Here is a 20,409-nt window from a genome sequence, read left to right on the forward strand (position 1 = left end):
ACTGCCCCTCCGACAGTGCGGCACTCCCTCAGTACCGCCCCTCCGACAGTGCGGGGCTCCCTCAGTACTGCCCCTCCGACAGTGCGGCACTCCCTCAGTACTGCCCCTCCGACAGTGCGACGCTCCCTCAGTACCGCCCCTCCGACAGTGCGGGGCTCCCTCAGTACTGCCCCTCCGACAGTGCGGCACTCCCTCAGTACCGCCCCTCCGACAGTGCGGGGCTCCCTCAGTACTGCCCCTCCGACAGTGCGGCACTCCCTCAGTACTGCCCCTCCGACAGTGCGGCACTCCCTCAGTACTGCCTCTCCGACAGTGCGGCACTCCCTCAGTACTGCCCCTCCGACAGTGCGGCGCTCCCTCAGTACTGCCCCTCCGACAGTCCTGCGCTCCCTCAGTACCGCCCCTCCGACAGTGCGGCGCTCCCTCAGTACTGCCCCTCCGACAGTCCTGCGCTCACTGGAACTGGAGCATGGGTCTCAGTATTGTCCCTGTAGTTTTATGTCTCCGCCCCTGCCTCAGCTTATCCGCTGCTTAATCCCGCATTCGTGCCTTTGTTACCTCCAGACTTGATACTCCAACGCACTCCTGGCCGGCCTCCCACATTCTACTGTTTGCATTCATCCAAAACTCTCCTGTCTGTATCCTAATCTCACGAAGTCCTACTCCTGATCTCACCGACCTACGTTGGCTCCCGGTCCGGCAACGCTTCAAATTTAAAATTCTCATCCTTGTTTACAAATCCCTCCATGGCCCTCGCCCCTCCCTATCTCTGTAATCTCCTGCAGCCCCACAACCCCCCGAGATCTCTGCGCTCCTCTAATTCTGCCCTCCTGACCATCCCTGATTATAATCGCTCCACCATCGGTGGCCGTGCCTTCTGTTGCCTGGGCCCCAAGCTCTGGAACTCCCTCCCTAAACCTCTCCACCTCTCTCTCCTCCTTCAAGACGCTCCTTAAAACCAACCTCTTTGACTGGTCACCCGCGCTAATCTCTCCTTATGTGGCTCGGTGTCACAGATCGACTAGCAATGCTCCTGGGAACACCAAGGGACATTTTACAAGGGTAATGGCGCTCTATAAATATATAACCTGTTATTGTTGTTGTATAGTCCAGGGAGGTTCCACGCTGACAGTAATTACCCCTGGGCATCGGGTTAGACTGGGCCCATCACTTGAATACCTTGACTCTGGCACTGAGGGGTGTGTTCAAGTAGGATTCACAGCATTATTTCAAGGTGCGTCATGTGACAGAGGGTGACACAGCTCGCGGGAGTGCAAGTACACGGGCCGGGTGACAATCGCCCACCTCTCGTCCTCGCCCACATCGCCCATTGCCCACATCGTCCACATGGCGCCCATCGTCCATATCGGCCATTGCTCACATCGCCCACATGGCCCATCGCCCACATGGCCCATCGCCCATCGCCCACATGGCCCATCGCCCATCGCCCACATGGCCCATCACCCATCGCCCATCGCCCATCGCCCACATGGCCCATCGCCCATCGCCCATCGCCCATCGCCCACATGGCCCATCACCCATCGCCCACATGGCCCATCACCCACATGGCCCATCACCCATCGCCCATCGTCCATCGCCCATCGCCCACATGGCCCATCGCCCACATGGCCCATCACCCATCGCCCATCGCCCATCGCCCACATGGCCCATCACCCATCGCCCATCGTCCATCGCCCACATGGCCCATCACCCATCGCCCATCGTCCATCGCCCACATGGCCCATCGCCCATCGCCCACATCCCACCCTCGTGCTCAGCCGGAGCGTACGGCTCCTTATTGCTGATTGGCCAAGCTGTCGCTCTCAGTACCTTTCAGAATTCTAATGGCCATTGGTGGGCTCCTGCTGTGTGTACATTGGCTGCCGGGTTATCGCCAGCAACGGTGTCCGAACTGTAGGAGGGAACGTGCTTTGGGACGTCCTGAGTGGTGATAGGTGCTGTTTCTCTTCTCTCTCTCTCTCTTTCTCTTTCTCTCTCTTACTATCCCTTTATCTTTCTTTCAATTGTTTCTCTCTTTCTCTTTCTTTCTCTCTCTTTCTATCCCTCTTTATTTCTATCTCATTCTCTCTCTCTTATTTTTTTTCTTTCCCTCTTTCTCACTTTCATTCTTTCACGTTCTCTTTATTTCTTTCTTTTCTGTTCGGTCTTTCTCTCTTTCTTTCTCTCTCCTTTCTTGCTATCTTACTTGCTTTCTTCAAACCTCTGAGAGATCTCCTCCCGACACTTGGGTTTCCAGTTCCCGCTGACCGCGACGGTAACCTCTCAGCCTTGGTCCTATTCCAGTGACCCTTTGCTCTGCCCGCTCCACGGGCTGTAACATCCTTCCTGCCGGAGGGTTTGGCCTGAGCAGTGTACAATACTCCCACTGTTGTGGAAGAACAGAGCTTTGAGCAAATCCAACGCTGTGCCCCTGAAGCGAGTGAGGCACTGAGCCTGAAAACGCGATTGTGCACAGGGACAATTAACAATTGTTAATGGCGAGAAAGCAGCGCTCCACAAAACAGAGCTGTGGTTGACATCTTATCCCGCACTTTACATATTCATTGCACATCCGTAACAAACACTTCACCCTGCTTGGCACAGGGTCACACCAAGTTTGCATCACAGTCAGTCCCGTCAGCTTTAGGAGAACTGCTCCCTAAATCTGAAAGAAAACACGGGATTTATATAGCGCCTTTCACGACCACCGGACGCCTCAAAGCGCTTTACAGCCAATGAAGTACTTTTGGAGTGTGGTCACTGCTGTTATGTGGGAAACGCCATTTTGCGCACAGCAAGCTCCCACACACAGCGATGTGCTAATGACCCAGATAATCTGTTTTTGTGTTATGTTGGTTGAGCGATCAATATTGGCAGCGACTCCCCTGCTCTTCTTCGAAATAGTGCATACGTCTCATCCGACAGTGCAACGCTCCCTCAGTACTGCCCCTCCGACAGTGCGGCACTCCCTCAGTACTGCTCCTCCGACAGTGCGGTGCTCCCTCAGTGCTGCCCCTCCGACAGTGCAGCGCTCCCTCAGTACTGCCCCTCCGACAGTGCAACGCTCCCTCAGTACTGCCCCTCCGACAGTGTGGTGCTCCCTCAGTACTGCCCCTCCGACAGTGCGGCGCTCCCTCAGTACTGCCCCTCCGACAGTGCGGCCCTCCCTCAGTACTGCCCCTCCGACAGTGCGGCGCTCCCTCAGCACTGCCCCTCCGACAGTGCGGCACTCCCTCAGTACTGCCCCTCCGACAGTGCGGTGCTCCCTCAGTACTGCCCCTCCGACAGTGCGGCGCTCCCTCAGCACTGCCCCTCCGACAGTGCGGCGCTCCCTCAGTACTGCCCCTCCGACAGTGCAGCGCTCCCTCAGCACTGCCCCTCCGACAGTGCGGCGCTCCCTCAGCACTGCCCCTCCGACAGTGCGGCGCTCCCTCAGTACTGCCCCTCCGACAGTGCGGGGCTCCCTCAGTACTGCCCCTCCAACAGTGCGGCGGTCCCTCAGTACTGCCCCTCCGACAGTGCGGCACTCCCTCAGTACTGCACTGGGAGTGTCAGCCTGGATTTTTGTGCTCAGGACCCTGGAGTGGGACTTGAACCCACAACCTTCTGACTCAGAGACAAGAGAGCTGCCCACTGCCCCACGGCTGACGATCTGTGTCTGTTTGCAAAGATGCAATATTGTTAAGGTGGAGGGCTCTCACTGATTTAGAAAGCTTTTATTGTGGGAAAAATAAAGATAGCCCCTTGCTTCGCGAGGGAAATGGACAATTGTCGGATCAAAAGGGCAGGGAGATCCTCGGGGTGGGTTCCTGACTTTGTGCCACAGGGTCTCGACATTTCTCCCATGGAATTCAATGCAAGTATATTTCGGGGAGAGATTTATAGCGGGTGGCTGAATCGCTATCACCTGTTTTAAACCCTCGCACATGGCCCCAATCTACCCCACCCCTGTCCGTAATTGTAGGTCAAGCACTTCTGAATACAAAAAAATGGGAATCTTGTGCAACAGGAACTCACAAACCATTTCCGTAAAAATCAGCAGCCTGCAGGTTAAAACATGTAATCAAGTTTATTTACAATTAAATGATTATCCAGAGCTACGGCGCGAGGTAAATACAATGTGACACAAGTAGAAGGTATTGTTTTAAATTAAGGAAGAATTCGCATTTCTACGGCACTTTACCCGATCTCAGGACTTCCCAAAGTGCTTGACAGCTGATTGGGTCCTTTTGGAAGTATTGTTACTTTTGCAATGCTCACATAAAGAGCGAGTCGGTCGTTCAGCAGCTTCGATAGTTGCCTGAAATATGAGTTTCTTGACACACCTGGAGCAAACCAAACTCTGCTGGAGAGCATCAGTGTGATCAGCCTCCCCTCCAACAGCGCGGCGCTCCCTCAGTACCGCCCCACCGACAGTGCAGCACTCCCTCAGTACTGCCCCTCCGACAGTGCGGCGCTCCCTCAGCACTGCCCCTCCGACAGTGCGGCGTTCCCTCAGTACCGCCCCTCCGACAGTGCGGCGTTCCCTCAGTACTGCCCCTCCGACAGTGCGGCGCTCCCTCAGCACTGCCCCTCCGACAGTGCGGCGTTCCCTCAGTACCGCCCCTCCGACAGTGCGGCGCTCCCTCAGTACTGCCTCTCTGACAGTGCGGCGCTCCCTCAGTACCGCCCCTCCGACAGTGCAGCGTTCCCTCAGTACTGCCCCTCCGACAGTGCGGCGCTCCCTCAGTACTGCCCCTCCAACAGTGCGGTGCTCCCTCAGTACTGCCCCGCCGACAGTGCGGTGCTCCCTCAGTACTGCCCCTCCAACAGTGCGGTGCTCCCTCAGTACTGCCCCGCCGACAGTGCGGTGCTCCCTCAGAACTGCCCCTCCGACAGTGCACTCCCTCAGTACTGCCCCTCCGACAGTGCAGTGATCCCTCAGTACTGCCCCTCCAACAGTGCGACGCTCCCTCAGCACTGCCCCTCCGACAGTGCGGCGCTCTCTCAGTACTGCACTGGGAGTGTCAGCCTAGATTTATGTGCTCAAGTTCCTGGAGTGGGACTTGAACCCACAACCTTCTGTCTCACAGGCAAAGATGCTACCCACTGAGCCACAGGGAAACAGGTCCGTCCTATCCACTCTATCCAGGCCCCCCATAATTTTATACACCTCAATAAGGTCTCCCCTCAGCCTCCTTTGTTCCAAAGTAAACAACCCCAGCCTATCCAATCTTTCCTCACAGCTAAAATTCTCCAGTCCCGGCAACATCCTGGTAAATCTCCTCTGTACCCTCTCCAGGGCAATCACATCCTTCCTGTAATGTGGTGACCAGAACTGCACACAGTCGCACCAACATTAACGTCCTCGACCAGGCCAACATCCCCAGCATCGAAGCACTGACCACACTCGACCAGCTCCGCTGGGCAGGGCCACATTGTCTACATGCCCCAGACATGAGACTCCCAAAGCAAGCGCTCTACTCGGAACTCCTTCACGGCAAACGAGCCAAAGGTGGGCAGAGGAAACGTTACAAGGGACCACCCTCAAAGCCTCCCTGATAAAGTGCAACATCCCCACCGACACCTGGGAGTCCCTGGCCAAACACCAGTCCTCCCTAAGTGGAGGAAGTGCATCCGGGAGGGCGCTGAGCACCTCGAGTCTCGTCGCCGAGAGCATGCAGAAACCAAGCGCAGGCAGCGGAAGGAGCGTGCGGCTAACCAGTCCCACCCTCCCCTTCCCTCAACCACTGTCTGTCCCACCTGTGACAGGGACTGTGGCTCTCGTATTGGACTGTTCAGTCACCTAAGGACTCACTGTTAGAGTGGAAGCAAGTCTTCCTCGATCCCGAGGTACTGCCTGTGATGACGATGTACAGTTCTAGCGTAACCTCCCTGCTCCTGTATCCTAGGCCGGGGGATATGGGGTTGTGGACGGTGAGGCTCAGTCTGAGCCGGTGGCCAGGGAGGGGTGGGTGGTGGTGGAATTGGGGGTTTGTGGGGGGTTGGGGGGTTTCTGAAATGGTGGCTCAGCCAGGGCTGGAGAAATGTGAGAGCACAGAGGCAGTGGAGGGGGCTGTGAGCTGGTGGAACGGTAGCACTGGGTGTGATTCGTGGGCAAGCTGGTACAGGCCAGGAGTTAGTCACCGATAAACCCAATGGGGGAATTCAGGAGAAACTTCGGTAGCCAGAGGGAGCTGAGAATTGCACATTTTGGTTAGAAGTGGGGCAGAGAGGATATGTGAATGGTTTTATATGGATCATGTAAATGGGGGGATAGTGGGGGGGGGGCACCAATAAATGGGGGGGGGGAGGTGTTAGGGGGGGGGGGCTCCAGTAAATGGGGCAACTTGCAGTGATGTTTGTGATTGAAGGAAGGTCAGAATGTTTTCATGGGTTAAATATAGAATCTAGGCACCGTCCCGTGATGGCTACGTTGGTCGATGCTGGACCACGCGGACTCGGAAGGTCAGAGGTGCCGTAGCTGGTCTATGTTGAGTTCGCTGATCGCGGGTCGGGATAGCAGTAATTGATGGAGGAGGCCAGCAGCAAGGGCGGGACACGAGGCCAAGCAACAAGCTCGAGACACGAGGCCAGTATGCGTGCAGTGACCCACCAATGAAGCTCGAGCGGCTGGGGGGAGAGCGCGGGAAATCGCAGCAAAGCCTGCGCACGGAGAGCAGCGAGCGGGAGCTGGAGTCGGGGGGAGGGGGGAATGGGGCTCGGGGTACAGGGTCCGTATTCTATGGACAAATACACAGGCTGAAAAACAGGGGAGAGAGGACCTGAGGGAGGGGGTCAGTAGAAACGTGGTGTGTGTGTGTGTGTGTGTGTGTGTGTGTGTATGTGTGTGTGTGTGTATGTGTGAGTGTGTGTGTGTGAGTGTGTGTGTGTGTGTATGTGTGTGTGTGTGTGTGTGTGAGTGTGTGTGTGTGTGTGTGTGTGTGTGTGTGAGTGTGTGTGAGTGTGTGTGTGTGTGTGTGTGTGTGAGTGTGTGAGTGTGTGTGTGTGTGTGTGTGAGTGTGTGTGTGTGTGTGTGTGTGTGTGAGTGTGTGTGTGTGAGTGTGTGTGAGTGTGTGTGTGTGAGTGTGTGTGTGTGTGTGTATGTGTGAGTGTGTGTGTGTGTGTGTGTGTGTGTGTGTGTGAGTGTGTGTGTGAGTGTATGTGTATGTGTGAGTGTGTGTGTGTGTATGTGTATGTGTGTATGTGTGTGTGTGTATGTGTGTGTGTGTGTGTGTGTGTGTATGTGTGTATGTGTGTGAGTGTGTGTGTGAGTGTATGTGTATGTGTGAGTGTGTGTGTATGTGTATGTGTGTATGTGTGTGTGTGAGTGTGTGTGTGTGTGTGTGTGTGTGTATGTGTGTGTGTGTGTGTGTGTGTATGTGTGTGTGTGTGTGTGTGTGTATGTGTGTGTGTATGTGTGTGTGTGTGTGTGTGTGTGCGCGCACTTGGCCCATGCACTGGAGCCCAGTCTCCAGTTGTCTCAGATCCCCTTGCCCCTGGACCGAGACCTCGCTCTGTCAAGCCCGTGTGGTGGCTGGTGTGCAACGGCCACCCCACGTTAAAACAATCCACACACAGACATCTTCCACCCTCTGGAATGAAGTTCGGGACTCGAGAAGCCACCTTCGAACTCAGTTTTGTGTGGAAGCAACTCTTTCGTGACTCCAGGGAGAGAGAGAGAGAGAAAGAGAGAGAGGGGTGAGAATGTGGAACTCGCTGCCACAGGGAGGGGTTGAGGCGAATAGTATCGATGCATTTAAGGGGGAGCTGGATAAACACACGAGGGAGCAAGGAGAAGGAGATGGTGACGGGGTGAGATGGAGAGGGGTGGGAGGGGGCTGGTGTGGAGCATAAACCCCGGCCGTACATTCTGTGCCGTACATTCGACGTGATTTGATGCATGTAGGTTTGGGGCATTTTGAATTGTTGGCTAGTCGGCATAATAAGTCTATCAGTTGCCTCGTGACTTCCCCTCGTGCAATGCTGATTGCCGTGTTTCCTGAGGCACATTTGTAACCCGGTCCGGCCCATTCCTCTTACCCGGCCAATCAATTGTTCCCTTACACAGAACCATTACATTTGTCAAGCGACCTCTACCACCTAGAAGGACAAGGGCAGCAGGCCCATGGGAACACCACCACCTCCACGTTCCCCTCCCAGTCACACACCATCCCGACTGGGAAATATATCGGCCGTTCCTTCATCGTCGCTGGGTCACAATCCTGGAACTCCCTCCCTAACAGCACTGTGGGAGCACCTTCACCACACGGACTGCAGCGGTTCAAGAAGGGGGCTCACCACCACCTTCTCGAGGGGCAGTTAGGGGGATGGGGCAATAAATGCCGGCCTTGGCCAGCGACGCCCACATCCCATTAACTAATAAAATAAAAAGTCTACCCTTGGGTAACCCACACCTTTCTAAATGCTCGCTAATTTGATCTCGAATTTCCCGCCCGCCACCCACAGACTAAAGCAACGTACTCCTCCCGATCCTCCATCTTCTCCCTTTGGCATGTTGAGAATGTTTCCAATCATTGGGGGCAACTGGAACGAGGGGGCATGGTTTCAGAATAAGGGGCCGCCCATTTAAAACTGAGATGAGGAGGAATTTCTTCTCTCAGAGGGTGGTGAATTTGTGGAATTCTCTGCCCCAGAGAGCTGTGGAGGCTGGGTCATTGAATATATTTAAGGTGGAGATAGACAGATTTTTGAGCGATAAGGGAGTGAAGGGTTATGGGGAGCGGGCGGGGAAGTGGAGCTGAGTCCAGGATCAGATCAGCCATGATCTTATTGAATGGCGGAGCAGGCTCGAGGGGCCGAATGGCCGACTCCTGCTCCTACGTTGCTTGTTCCCCACGGGCCCCAGCCGCCATTTCCCAGCCCGTTTCTCCCTAGCGCTGGGACGGCGTCCTGGGCGGTGAACCGGCGCCGGGCGAGAGCGACTGCTTGCGCTGCAGGAGCTGCAGATAGAATTTCTCCGGCATCACCATCCGCCGGCACAGCTCCCACTCTGGCCCGCTCAGGCCCTCCCTCAGGGCGTAGCCCAGAATGTTGGCCTTGCCGGCCCGTTTGGGCTTGAGGCCGGGCTCGGCGATCAGGCGGGCGTCAACGGGCTGGCCGGCGGCTCCTCCGCGGAGGCAGGTGGCGGCCAGTCCCCGGCACAGCTCCCGCAGCCGGGCCACATCGCGCTCCATCCGCGTGGCCCCGTAGGCCGCCACCAGCCGCCAGAAGGTGGCGTTGAAGTGGCGGTAGAGCTCCCAGTCCAGCCCGTTCCAGGCCCGGATTTTGGCGGCCGCGCCAGGCCCCAGCGGCACCACCGAAGCGCCGTGCCGCAGGTTGAGCCGGAAGTAGGCCACATCCTCCAGCCGCCAGCACAGGGCCTCGTGCAGCAGCACCAGCGACTGGTCAAAGTACTCGGCCACCAGCACCAGGTCGAAGGCCGCGTCCAGGCCCCTCAGGGCGGCCTCCACATCGCCGGCCCCCGCCTCGTGGTCGCCGCCAAAGTCGAACCACATCAGGTTGCGGGCGTAGTGGTTGTTGGGCCCACTCCGGTAAAACCGGGCCGTGTCCGACACAAACTCCTCCAGGCTCCTGGCAAGACTGAAGGCCGGGGACATTGCGTGGAAGTAGGCAAAGGCTGACTCGGCGAGCTGGATGGGGTTTCTGATGATGGAGAAGTAAAACGATCCGTTCGGCATCACTCTCTTTACCTACAGTGGGGGGAGGGGTGGGAGGGGGGAGGGGGGTAGGGGGGAGGGGGAGGGGGGGAGGGGTGGGAGGGGGGGAGGGGAGGGTTAGAAAAACACCGTCACGTTCACGTGCTACAACAACAACTTTTCAATACTTCAGTGACTATAAGCCCAGTCTGTGCACCCTGTCCTGGTAACTTAACTCCTTTTTGCCCTGGTATTATTCTAGTGAAGCTGTTACATAGAAACATAGAAAATAGTTGCAGGAGTCGGCCATTCGGACCTTCGAGCCTGCACCAACATTCGATAAGATCATGGCTGATCATTCCCTCAGTACCCCTTTCCTGCTTTCTCCCCATACCCCTTGATCCCTTTAGCCGTAAGGGCCATATCTAACTCCCTCTTGAATATATCTAACGAACTGGCCTCAACAACTTTCTGTGGTAGAGAATTCCACAGGTTCACCACTCTCTGGGTGAAGAAGTTTCTCCTCATCTCGGTCCTAAATGGCTTCCCCCTTATCCTTAGACTGTGACCCCTGGTTCTGGACTTCTGGACTTCCCCAACATCGGGAACATTCTTCCTGCATCTAACCTGTCCCGTCCCGGCAGAATTTTATATGTCCTTTATTGCAAGGGGGTTGGAGTATAAGAGTAAAGAACTGTACAGGGCCTTGGTGAGACCACACCTGGAGTATTGTGCACAGTTTGGGTCTCCTTACCTAAGGAAGGATATACTTGCCACAGAGGGAGTGCAACGAAGGTTCACCAGACTGATTCCTGGGATGGGGGGGATTGTCCTATGAGGAGAGATTGAGTAGAATGGGCCGATATTCTCTAGAGTTTTGAAGGATGGGGGGTGATCTCAATGAAACATACAACATTCTGAGTGGGATTGATGGGGTAGATGCAGGGAGGGTGTTTCCCCCGAGCTGGGGAGTCTAGAACCAGGGGTCACAGTCTCAGGATAAGGGGTCAGCCATTTAGGACTGAGATGAGGAGGAATTTCTTCACTCAGAAGGTGGTGAATCTTTGGAATTCTCTACCCCAGGGGGCTGTGGAGACTCAGTCATTGAGTATATTCAAGGCTGAGATCGATAGATTTTTGGATATTAAGGGAATCGAGGGATCGGGCGGGGAAGTGGAGTTGAGATCGAAGATCAGCCGTGATCTCATTGAATGGCGGAGCAGGCTCGAGGGGCCTAATGGCCAACTCCTGCTCCTAATCTTTATGAATCTGCGTTGCTCCCTCTCCAGGGCTGATATATCCTTCCTGATTAGGTAAGGGTGGCAGATTCCCTTCCCTAAAGGGCATTAGTGAACCGGACGCGTTTTTACGACAACCCGGTAGTTACATGGTCAATATGACACGCTTTTAAAAAAAATTCCAGATTGATTCAATGAACTGAATTTAATTTCCCCAAATGCGATTTGAACTCTGGTCACTGGATTATTAGTCTAGGCTTTGAGATTGTTCGAGCCAGTAACAGTGCCACTGTGAGACCATTCCCTAAGGTCATGCAAGGTGCTGTAGTCTTTCTCACATCTACTGAGCACAAACCCAATTGGCAGAAAAAGTCCCACAGCTCATTTACTTCTGTGCCATAAAGAATTCTAAGTGGCTGAAGTGCAACGGCCACCACACGTTAAACAGATCCACGCACAGGCGCCTTCCACGTTTAGTTCATGTATCATCTGACCTAAGTTGTACACTGTGCGAACAATGACCACTAGGTGGCGAACTTGTGGGAGACACTCCTAACCTGGACCTTCAGGTATAAAAGGGGAAGCTCCACCCACTTTCTTCTGGTTGAATACATGACACAAGTCATCCTCGATTCGAGGGACTGCCTCTAACGATATTCTTCCTGAGGTGCGGGAGCCCTGAACTGAGCCACACAGTGTACCGAACCACACGCTATTAATGACGGCCTGACCATACGTCGAAGATTCGGATGGCGTTACCTCGGGCAGGTGGAACCTCATGTGGTTGCACATAATGTGGTACTCGTGGTGGCGGTGTTGAACAAAGGCCCTGACAAACTCGGCCTTGAAGCGCTTGGGGTAGCCCAGGTGGTCGTAGAGGGGCAGAGCGAAGGTCAGGTTCCGGGCATCGCCGTACCGGTACAGGATATTCAGCATGGTGCTGCTCGCCGTCTTGTGAGTCTTCAGGAACATCACGTTCTCCCGGGGGGTGCAGGTCGGGCCCCGAGAACTGGCGGCAAACGGGCAAACATCAGTTCACCAGAAGGAATGTAACAGGCAGCACCGGCACAAATTCGGCACGGCCCGGTGAGAGGCGGTGACACCCCCCCCCCTCCCCCTCCCCCGGGCGCCAATTTTAGCACTAACCGGGATATTCACCATTAACAAGAACGACTTGTGTTTATATAGCGGTTTTAATGTCCCAAGGTGCTTCACAGGAGTGTTATGCGATAGCAATTTGACACCAAGCCGCGTAAGTAGCAATTAGCACGGGTGACCAAAGAGGTGGGTTTTAAGGAGCGTCTTGAAGGAGGCGAGAGAGGCGGAGAGGTTTAGGGAGGGAGTTCCAGAGCTTGGGGCCCAGGCAACAGAAGGCACGGCCACCGATGGTGGAGCGATTATAATCAGGGATGGTCAGGAGGGCAGAATTAGAGGAGCGCAGGGATCTCGGGGGGGTTGTGGGGCTGGAGGAGATTACAGAGATAGGGAGGGGCGAGGGCCATGGAGGGATTTGTAAACAAGGATGAGAATTTTGAAATCGAGGCGTTGTTTAACCGGGAGCCAATGTAGGTCAGCGAGCACAGTGGGTGATGGGTGAGTGGGACTCGGTGTGAGTTAGGACACAGGGCAGCGAGAACACGGGGTGATGGGCTAGCGGGACTCGGTGCGAGTTAGGACACGGGGCAGCGAGCACAGGGGGTGATGGGTGAGTGGGACTGGGAGCGAGTTAGGACACGGGGCAGTGAGCACAGGGGGTGATGGGTGAGCCGGACTCGGTGCGAGTTAGGACACGGGGCAGCGAGCACAGGGGGTGATGGGTGAGTGGGACTGGGTGCGAGTTAGGACACGGGGCAGTGAGCACAGGGGGTGATGGGTGAGTGGGACTGGGTGCGAGTTAGGACACGGGGCAACGAGCACAGGGGGTGATGGGTGAGTGGGACTGGGTGTGAGTTAGGACACGGGGCAGCGAGCACAGGGGGTGATGGGTGAGTGGGACTGGGTGCGAGTTAGGACACGGGGCAACGAGCACAGGGGGTGATGGGTGAGTGGGACTGGGTGTGAGTTAGGACACGGGCCAGCGAGCACAGGGGGTGATGGGTGAGTGGGACTGGGTGCGAGTTAGGACACGGGGCAGTGAGCACAGGGGGTGATGGGTGAGCCGGACTCGGTGCGAGTTAGGACACGGGGCAGTCATGTTTTGGATCACCTCTAGTTTAGGTGAGGTAGAATGTGGGAGGCCGGCCAGGAGTGTGTTGGAATAGTCACGTCTATATAAGAACATAAGAAATAGGAGCAGGAGTCAGCCATTTGGCCCCTCGAGCCTGCTCCGCCATTCAATAAGATCATGGCTGATCTGATCCTGGCGTCAGCTCCACTTCCCCAAATTCCTTGACTCCCTTATCGTTCAAACATCTGTCTATCTCCGCCTTAAATATATTCAATGTCCCAGCCTCCTCAGCCCTCTGGGGCAGAGAATTCCACAGATTTAAACCCTCTAAGAAATCCCTCCTCATCTCCATTTTAAATGGGCGGCCCCTTATTCTGAAAGTATGCCCTCTCGTTCTCGATTCCCCCACGAGGGGAAAAATCCTCTCTGCATCCACTCGAGCCCCCTCCCGTCTTTCCTCATCTAACTCTATCAGCATGACCCTCTATTCCCTTCTCCCCCATACACTTGTCCAGCCTCCCCTTAAATGCATCGATACTATTCGCCTCAACCCCTCCCTGTGGCAGCGAGTTCCACATTCTCACCCCTCTCTGGGTGAAGAAGTTTCTCCTGAATTCCCCATCGGATTTCTGGGTGACTGTCTGATATCGATGGCCTCTAGTTATACTCGTCCCCACAAGAGGAAACATTCTCTCTGTATCCACTCAAAATCTTTCATCATTTTAAAGACTTCATTTTGGTAACAAAGGCGTGGGTGAGGGCTTCAGCAGCGGATGAGCTGAGGCAGGGGGCGGAGACGGGCGATGTTACGGAGGTGGAAACAGGCGGGTTTAGTTATGCGCTGGTGGGACGGTAGCGAGGGAGCGACTGAAGTGGTGCCGGTGAACCAGAGCCGAAGGAGGAGGTGAAGTCGACCGGCTCGAAACCTGCAGAGAAAGCAAGGCCGGTCAGTCAAACAGGTAAGTCACGCACTCAAAGTCGATTGCGGCCTTCTCCCCCGCAGCCATTCCTCCCCCGATACTTCGCGGCACCGACTGCTCTCCCCCGTCGGGAGTAGCCCCAAGGGGGCGCCGCACGCTCGATGATGTCACCACGCGGGTAGGGCTAGAGGTCTCAGCGCTACCTCTCAGCCCCGGCTACTCCCCCCCCGCCCCCCAAACACCCCCCCCCCGTCCTCCGACACCCCCACTGAAGTTCCCGGGAGGCGAGCGCGTCACCCGCCACCAAAGCCGACGGGTGCTTAGCGTCCCGCTTAGCGGCCCTCTCCGGTGCTACCAGCCAGCACAAACCGCCGAATTTCACCTCCCCGCTTATAATCAGCTGCCTTTGACGGCAGTAAAATGTCCCAAGGTGCTTCACGGGAGCGTAGCCAGACCGGGACCGAGCCACCAAAGGAGATAATTGGGACAAGTTGACCAACGGCTCGGTCAAAGGGGTCGGGAGGAGAAATTCGTTAGCGCCCCATTTGAGGCGTTAACTTTTGGAAATTCAGCACCCGGTGCTAATGATCCTCAACTTCTTCTAAATTGGGCTTTAGCGCCCCAGGAAGAAAGGGGGCGGGGCGCTAAATCAAACGCTAATTCCAGGGGCTCTACATTGCCGAATTTCAGGTGCAATGCTTTCAGCAATGATCCTTTTTTGGATTTAAGAGAATCGCGGGATATTGGGACAGTGCAGGAGAGTGGAGTTGAGGTCGAAGATCAGCCATGATCTCATTAAATGGCGGAGCAGGCTCGAGGGGCCGAATGGCCGTCTCCTGCTCCTAATTCTTGTGGTTCTTACACTCCATCCTTCCCACAGGCTCATTCCAGCTCTTAAAGGGGAGGTTGCACCAACGCGCAGTGGCTCATTTTCAAGCATTGCTGGATCTGAAGGGGACCTGGCGGGGAAGTGAATCCCCCTCCCCCGATGGCAATGGTTGATCCCAATCCCAATCCCAGGGAGGGAATTTGTCACGTCACAGACGTGGCCATCGGAGGCGGTACTGGAGCAAAGGAGGGAAGCGCAGCTCTGCGCGTATCGCAGGTGGGGCCGTTGTTCCCAATGTGCTAATGATTCTCAACCTCTTCTAAATTGGGCTTCAGTGCCCCAGGAAGAAAGGGGGCGGGGAGCTAAATCAAGCGGCAATTAGCTCAGTGGGGCGCAAACACCAGACTGCTGCTGAATTTCAGGTGCAATACATTCAGGGAATTAAGGGAATCAAGGGATATTGCCAATCACACCACGGGGCGCAGCAAGAGGGAAGGGAGCTTTGTTCCACTTTGACAGCGCTTTCGTTGGACCGAATGGAACAGAAAGCGGTTGACATTGCCGCTGTAACACATACCCGGTACTGGTGAAGTGGTACATTGTTCGACCCATGAAGCTGAAACTGGCCACCACAATGAAGAGCAGGACAATCTGCATGGTCCTCATGGAGACGGTACAGGCCATCGTCAGCGCCCTAGAGAAAAACCCAAAGGGACAGACCGAGCGTTAACATCTCCTGTCTCAGCCGCTGGAGCAACGCGGAGCTCAAAGCGACCTTTAACCTCACCGGTGCAGCAGGAGACTGGAAGGCGCCAGACAAGCGGGCGGCCTGCTGCGGCACTTCGGGGGAGGAGAAATTCGGGGCGTTGTGCGCGAAAGTGGGGGAGGCGGTGGGAGGCGGTGGGCGTGAACGGCTTCTCGGGAAATTCCGCGGGAGTTCAGCGGCGGCGGTAACTGTGATATATTCTCAGCAACATCACATGTAAATCAAGGACATTCCTTGGAGTAAAACTTTCCTCAGGATCAGCCTGGAATGAGTCTAAGTTCAACGCCAAATTCGCGAGCGAAGGTATCCTCTTCAAAACAGAAAAACAGTGGCTAAGTTTGATTTGCAAATATGGCAAAATAAGACCATGTCTTTTGTTATGTATAACCACGCAAGTTTTATGTGTGGTGATTATTTTGTTACAATTACTTCTTCATTAAGGAGGGAGAAGTGTAACATAGAGCTCCACATTGTTGACTACTGCTCCGCCTAGTGGACTACTGTGCTCATGCAACTTCTAATGTTTGGACAATAAAAGCATCAGATGACGAGGTCACCTGACAAGTTCCTGTGTTAAGAGCCATCTTGTGCGTCCGTGTGTTTGTAATGTCGGAAGGAAGATATCGCAGTGACCGTTAGCGTGACAACGTCATCATCGTGTGCAGCTAACTGTTGTCGGCCCAGAGTGAAGGACCACTGGCGCCCCCCCCCCCCCCGAGGAGGCGACGGGGCGATGCTAGTGACAGCTTTGGGGGGAGGTGGGGGGCACGCACCGGGCTGTAGGACCGCTCGCAGGGGTGAGGGGCGAAAATTCAAAGGGGTGGCAGCGATTTCATCGTTGAAATAAATATGGTCGACTTACCGACTTGCCTTCCTGCCGGATGGCGGGGGTCGTTGCCGCCACTTTGTTGCCACAGCACCCCAGACTCCCCTCCCCCCACCCCCCCCCCCATCCCTGGTGGTCCAGGTAGGGGCCTGTTTATCCCCCGCACAATCGACCGCTCGGCCCTCCCCTTTAATGAGCACCTCCGTCCCGCTCGCGCCTCACCGAATATACGGCGCTGGGACGGGGCTTCAGCGCCCGGCGCACGGACTCACGCCCTGCGGCTGCTAACGCCCCGCGCCATTTCCCCTGGACGTTTGAACGGCAGGGTTGTATCTGTGACGGTTTGGCACGGGTCCTTCGGCACGGGACAGAGCATCAAGCCGCAGCGAGGGACAGGCGGCCGGTTCCAGGCTTTCGGCCCTCAGGGAGCGCAGCCTGGCTGGAGGAGCTCTCTTCCCATCCAACATTGACTCAAGGCGCGGCCTCCTTGCTTGCCCACTGTAGCCGTGGCTCAGTGAGCGGCACCCTCGCTTCCGAGTCAGAAGGTCCCAGAGACTCGCACACAAAATCCGGGCCCACACTCCCAGTGCAGTACTGAGGGAGCGCCGCACTGTCGGAGGGGCAGTACTGAGGGAGTGCCGCACTGTCGGAGGGGCAGTACTGAGGGAGCGCCGCACTGTCGGAGGGGCGGTACTGAGGGAGCGCCGCACTGTCGGAGGGGCAGTACTGAGGGAGTGCCGCACTGTCGGAGGGGCAGTACTGAGGGAGCGCCGCACTGTCGGAGGGGGCGGTACTGAGGGAGCGCCGCACTGTCGGAGGGGCAGTACTGAGGGAGTGCCGCACTGTCGGAGATGCAGTACTGAGGGAGCACCGCACTGTCGGAGGGGCAGTACTGAGGGAGCGCCGCACTGTCGGAGGGGCAGTACTGAGGGAGTGCCGCATTGTCGGAGATGCAGTACTGAGGGAGCACCGCACTGTCAGAGGGGCAGTACTGAGGGAGTGGCGCACTGTCGGAGGGGCGGTACTGAGGGAGCGCAGTACTGTCGGAGGGGCAGTACTGAGGGAGCCCGCACTGTCGGAGGGGCGGTACTGAGGGAGCGCCGCACTGTCGGAGGGGCAGTACTGAGGGAGCGCCTCACTGTCGGAGGGGCGGTACTGAGGGAGCGCCGCACTGTTGGAGGGACAGTACTGAGGGAGTGCCGCACTGTCGGAGGGGCAGTACTGAGGGAGCGCCACACTGTCGGAGGGGCGGTACTGAGGGAGCCCCGCACTGTCGGAGGGGCAGTACTGAGGGAGCGCCGCACTGTCGGAGGGGCAGTACTGAGGGAGCACCGCACTGTCGGAGGGGCGGTACTGAGGGAGCCCCGCACTGTCGGAGGGGCGGTACTGAGGGAGCGCCGCACTGTCGGAGGGGCGGTACTGAGGGAGCCCCGCACTGTCGGAGGGGCGGTACTGAGGGAGCGCCGCACTGTCGGAGGGGCGGTACTGAGGGAGCCCCGCACTGTCGGAGAGGCGGTACTGAGGGAGCCCCGCACTGTCGGAGGGGCGGTACTGAGGGAGCGCCGCACTGTCGGAGGGGCAGTACTGAGGGAGCCCTGCACTGTCGGAGGGGCAGTACTGAGGGAGCGCCGCACTGTTGGAGGGGCAGTACTGAGGGAGCCCCGCATTGTCGGAGGGGCAGTGCTGAAGGAGCGCCGCACTGTCGGAGGGGCAGTACTGAAGGAGTGCCGCACTGTCGGAGGGGCAGTACTGAGGGAGAGTTGCACTGTCAGAGGGGCAGTACTGAGGGAGCCGCACAGTCGGAGGGGCAGTGCTGAAGGAGCGCCGCACTGTCGGAGGGGCAGTACTGAAGGAGTGCCGCACTGTCGGAGGGGCAGTACTGAGGGAGAGTTGCACTGTCGGAGGTCCCGTCTGCCCTCTCAGGTGGATGTAAAAGATCCCATGGCACTATTTTGAAGAAGAGCAGGGGAGTTCTCCCCGGTGTCCTGGGGCCAATATTTATCCCTCAATCAACATCACTAAAACAGATGATTTGGGTCATTATCACGTTTCTGTTTGTGGGAGCTTGCTGTGCGCAAGTTGGCTGCCGCGTTTCCCTACATTACAACAGTGAGCACATTCCAAAAGTACTTCATTGGCTGTAAAGCGCTTTGGGATGTCCAGTGGTTGTGAAAGGAGCTATATAAATGAAAGTCTCTCTATCTAAAGGCCAATGGGAAAGATCCCACAGGGCTGTCAACGCAAAAGAATCGGGAAATTCTCAGGAAACCCTGGCTGCTCCTTACCGTGCAGCACCATGGCGGGTCGGGCACAAATGTTTCTGTAATGTATGCCCACAGGTTGGGAGAGCTGGTGCATTGTGATGTTCACAAGACTCAATAAAACCCCAGCCAGTTGGATTCGGGGGATCCACGATGGGGCAGGTGGTTGTGAGCCTGGTGGATGAACTGGTAATATGTCGTGTGATTGTTAAACCTTTTGTTAATGAACCAACTAGTTCTTAATAGCAATGTGTTGCTATGTGTCCTAACTCGCACCGAGTCCCACTCACCCATCACCCCCTGTGCTCGCTGCCCCGTGTCCTAACTCGCACCCTGTCCCACTCACCCATCACCCCCTGTGCTCGCTGCCCCGTGTCCTAACTCGCACCGAGTCCCACTCACCCATCACCCCCTGTGCTCGCTGCCCCGTGTCCTAACTCGCACCGAGTCCCACTCACCCATCACCCCCTGTGCTCACTGCCCCGTGTCCTAACTCGCACCCAGTCCCGCTCACCCATCACCCCCTGTGCTCGCTGCCCCGTGTCCTAACTCACACCCAGTCCCGCTCACCCATCACCCCCTGTGCTCGCTGCCCCGTGTCCTAACTCGCACCCAGTCCCGCTCACCCATCACCTCCTGTGCTCACTGCTCCGTGTCCTAACTCGCACCGAGTCCCACTCACCCATCACCCCCTGTGCTCGCTGCCCCGTGTCCTAACTCGCACCCAGTCCCGCTCACCCATCACCCCCTGTGCTCACTGCTCCGTGTCCTAACTCGCACCGAGTCCCACTCACCCATCACCCCCTGTACTCGCTGCCCCGTGTCCTAACTCGCACCGAGTCCCACTCACCCATCACCCCCTGTGCTCGCTACATTGGCTCCTGGTTAAGCAACGCCTCGATTTCAAAATTCTCATTCTTGTTTACAAATCCCTCCGTGGCCCTCGCCCCTCCCTATCTCTGTAATCTCCTCCAGCCCCACAACCCCCCGAGATCTCTGCGCTCCTCTAATTCTGCCCTCCTGACCATCCCTGATTATAATCGCTCCACCATCGGTGGCCGTGCCTTCTGTTGCCTGGGCCCCAAGCTCTGGAACTCCCTCCCAAAACCTCTCCGCCTCTCTCTCCTCCTTCAAGACGCTCCTTAAAACCCACCTCTGTGACCCAGCTTTTGGTCACCTGCCCCTAATTTCTACTTATGCGGAGACCAATTTTTGTCTCAGAACGCTCCTGGGACGTTAAAGGCGCTGTATAAATGCACGTTGTTGGTGGGGTAGCGAGTTCTTCTCAACCACTTTCACGCAGCGAGTTGTTGTGATCAGGAACGCGCTGCCTGAAAGGGCGGTGGGAGCAGATTCAATAGTAACTTTCAAACCGGGAATTGGATCAATACTGGACGGGGAAACATTCACCGGGCTGTGGGGAGAGAGCGGGAGGGAGTGGGACTGATGGGATCGCTCGCTCGATGGGCCCAATGGCCTCCTCCTGTGCAACTCTCTCCCTACTTGTTAAAGCTGCAGCCACAGACGGCGCAGAATATCACGGATCATTTCCATCTACTGACTGCCCTCTGCTGCTTTTCTCCGCAAGGCTCTTGGATTCGGAGCCAAGCCGTCGTCTGCGCACTGCCGTGTCCAACCTTGCCCTCTTCCCTCCTGCGGCGATATAACTCTCGGAACCCGCACCCCGCCTGCACCTTGCTCCAGTTCCGAGAAGGGAATGAGGGAAGCGCGTTCTGCCCACCTCCGGAACCTCGGAAGACACGG

The 20,409-nt window shown here is 56.5% G+C and overlaps 1 protein-coding gene across 1 annotated transcript; it reads right to left on the reverse strand.

The window, feature by feature from the left end:
• Positions 1 to 8,873: 8,873 nt before the first annotated feature.
• On the reverse strand, positions 8,874 to 16,685 carry LOC139232841 (galactose-3-O-sulfotransferase 2-like). Its single transcript, XM_070863333.1, has 4 exons — positions 16,657 to 16,685; positions 15,370 to 15,486; positions 11,636 to 11,885; positions 8,874 to 9,692 (listed from the first exon to the last, which is right to left on the reverse strand). Exons 1-4 carry the CDS (start codon positions 16,683 to 16,685, stop codon positions 8,874 to 8,876), a joined length of 1,215 nt encoding a protein of 404 aa, XP_070719434.1.
• Between the last annotated feature and the right edge of the window lie 3,724 nt (positions 16,686 to 20,409).

The sequence above is a fragment of the Pristiophorus japonicus genome, chromosome 20 (assembly GCF_044704955.1).
Source record: "Pristiophorus japonicus isolate sPriJap1 chromosome 20, sPriJap1.hap1, whole genome shotgun sequence".
Classification (NCBI taxonomy): domain Eukaryota; kingdom Metazoa; phylum Chordata; class Chondrichthyes; family Pristiophoridae; genus Pristiophorus; species Pristiophorus japonicus.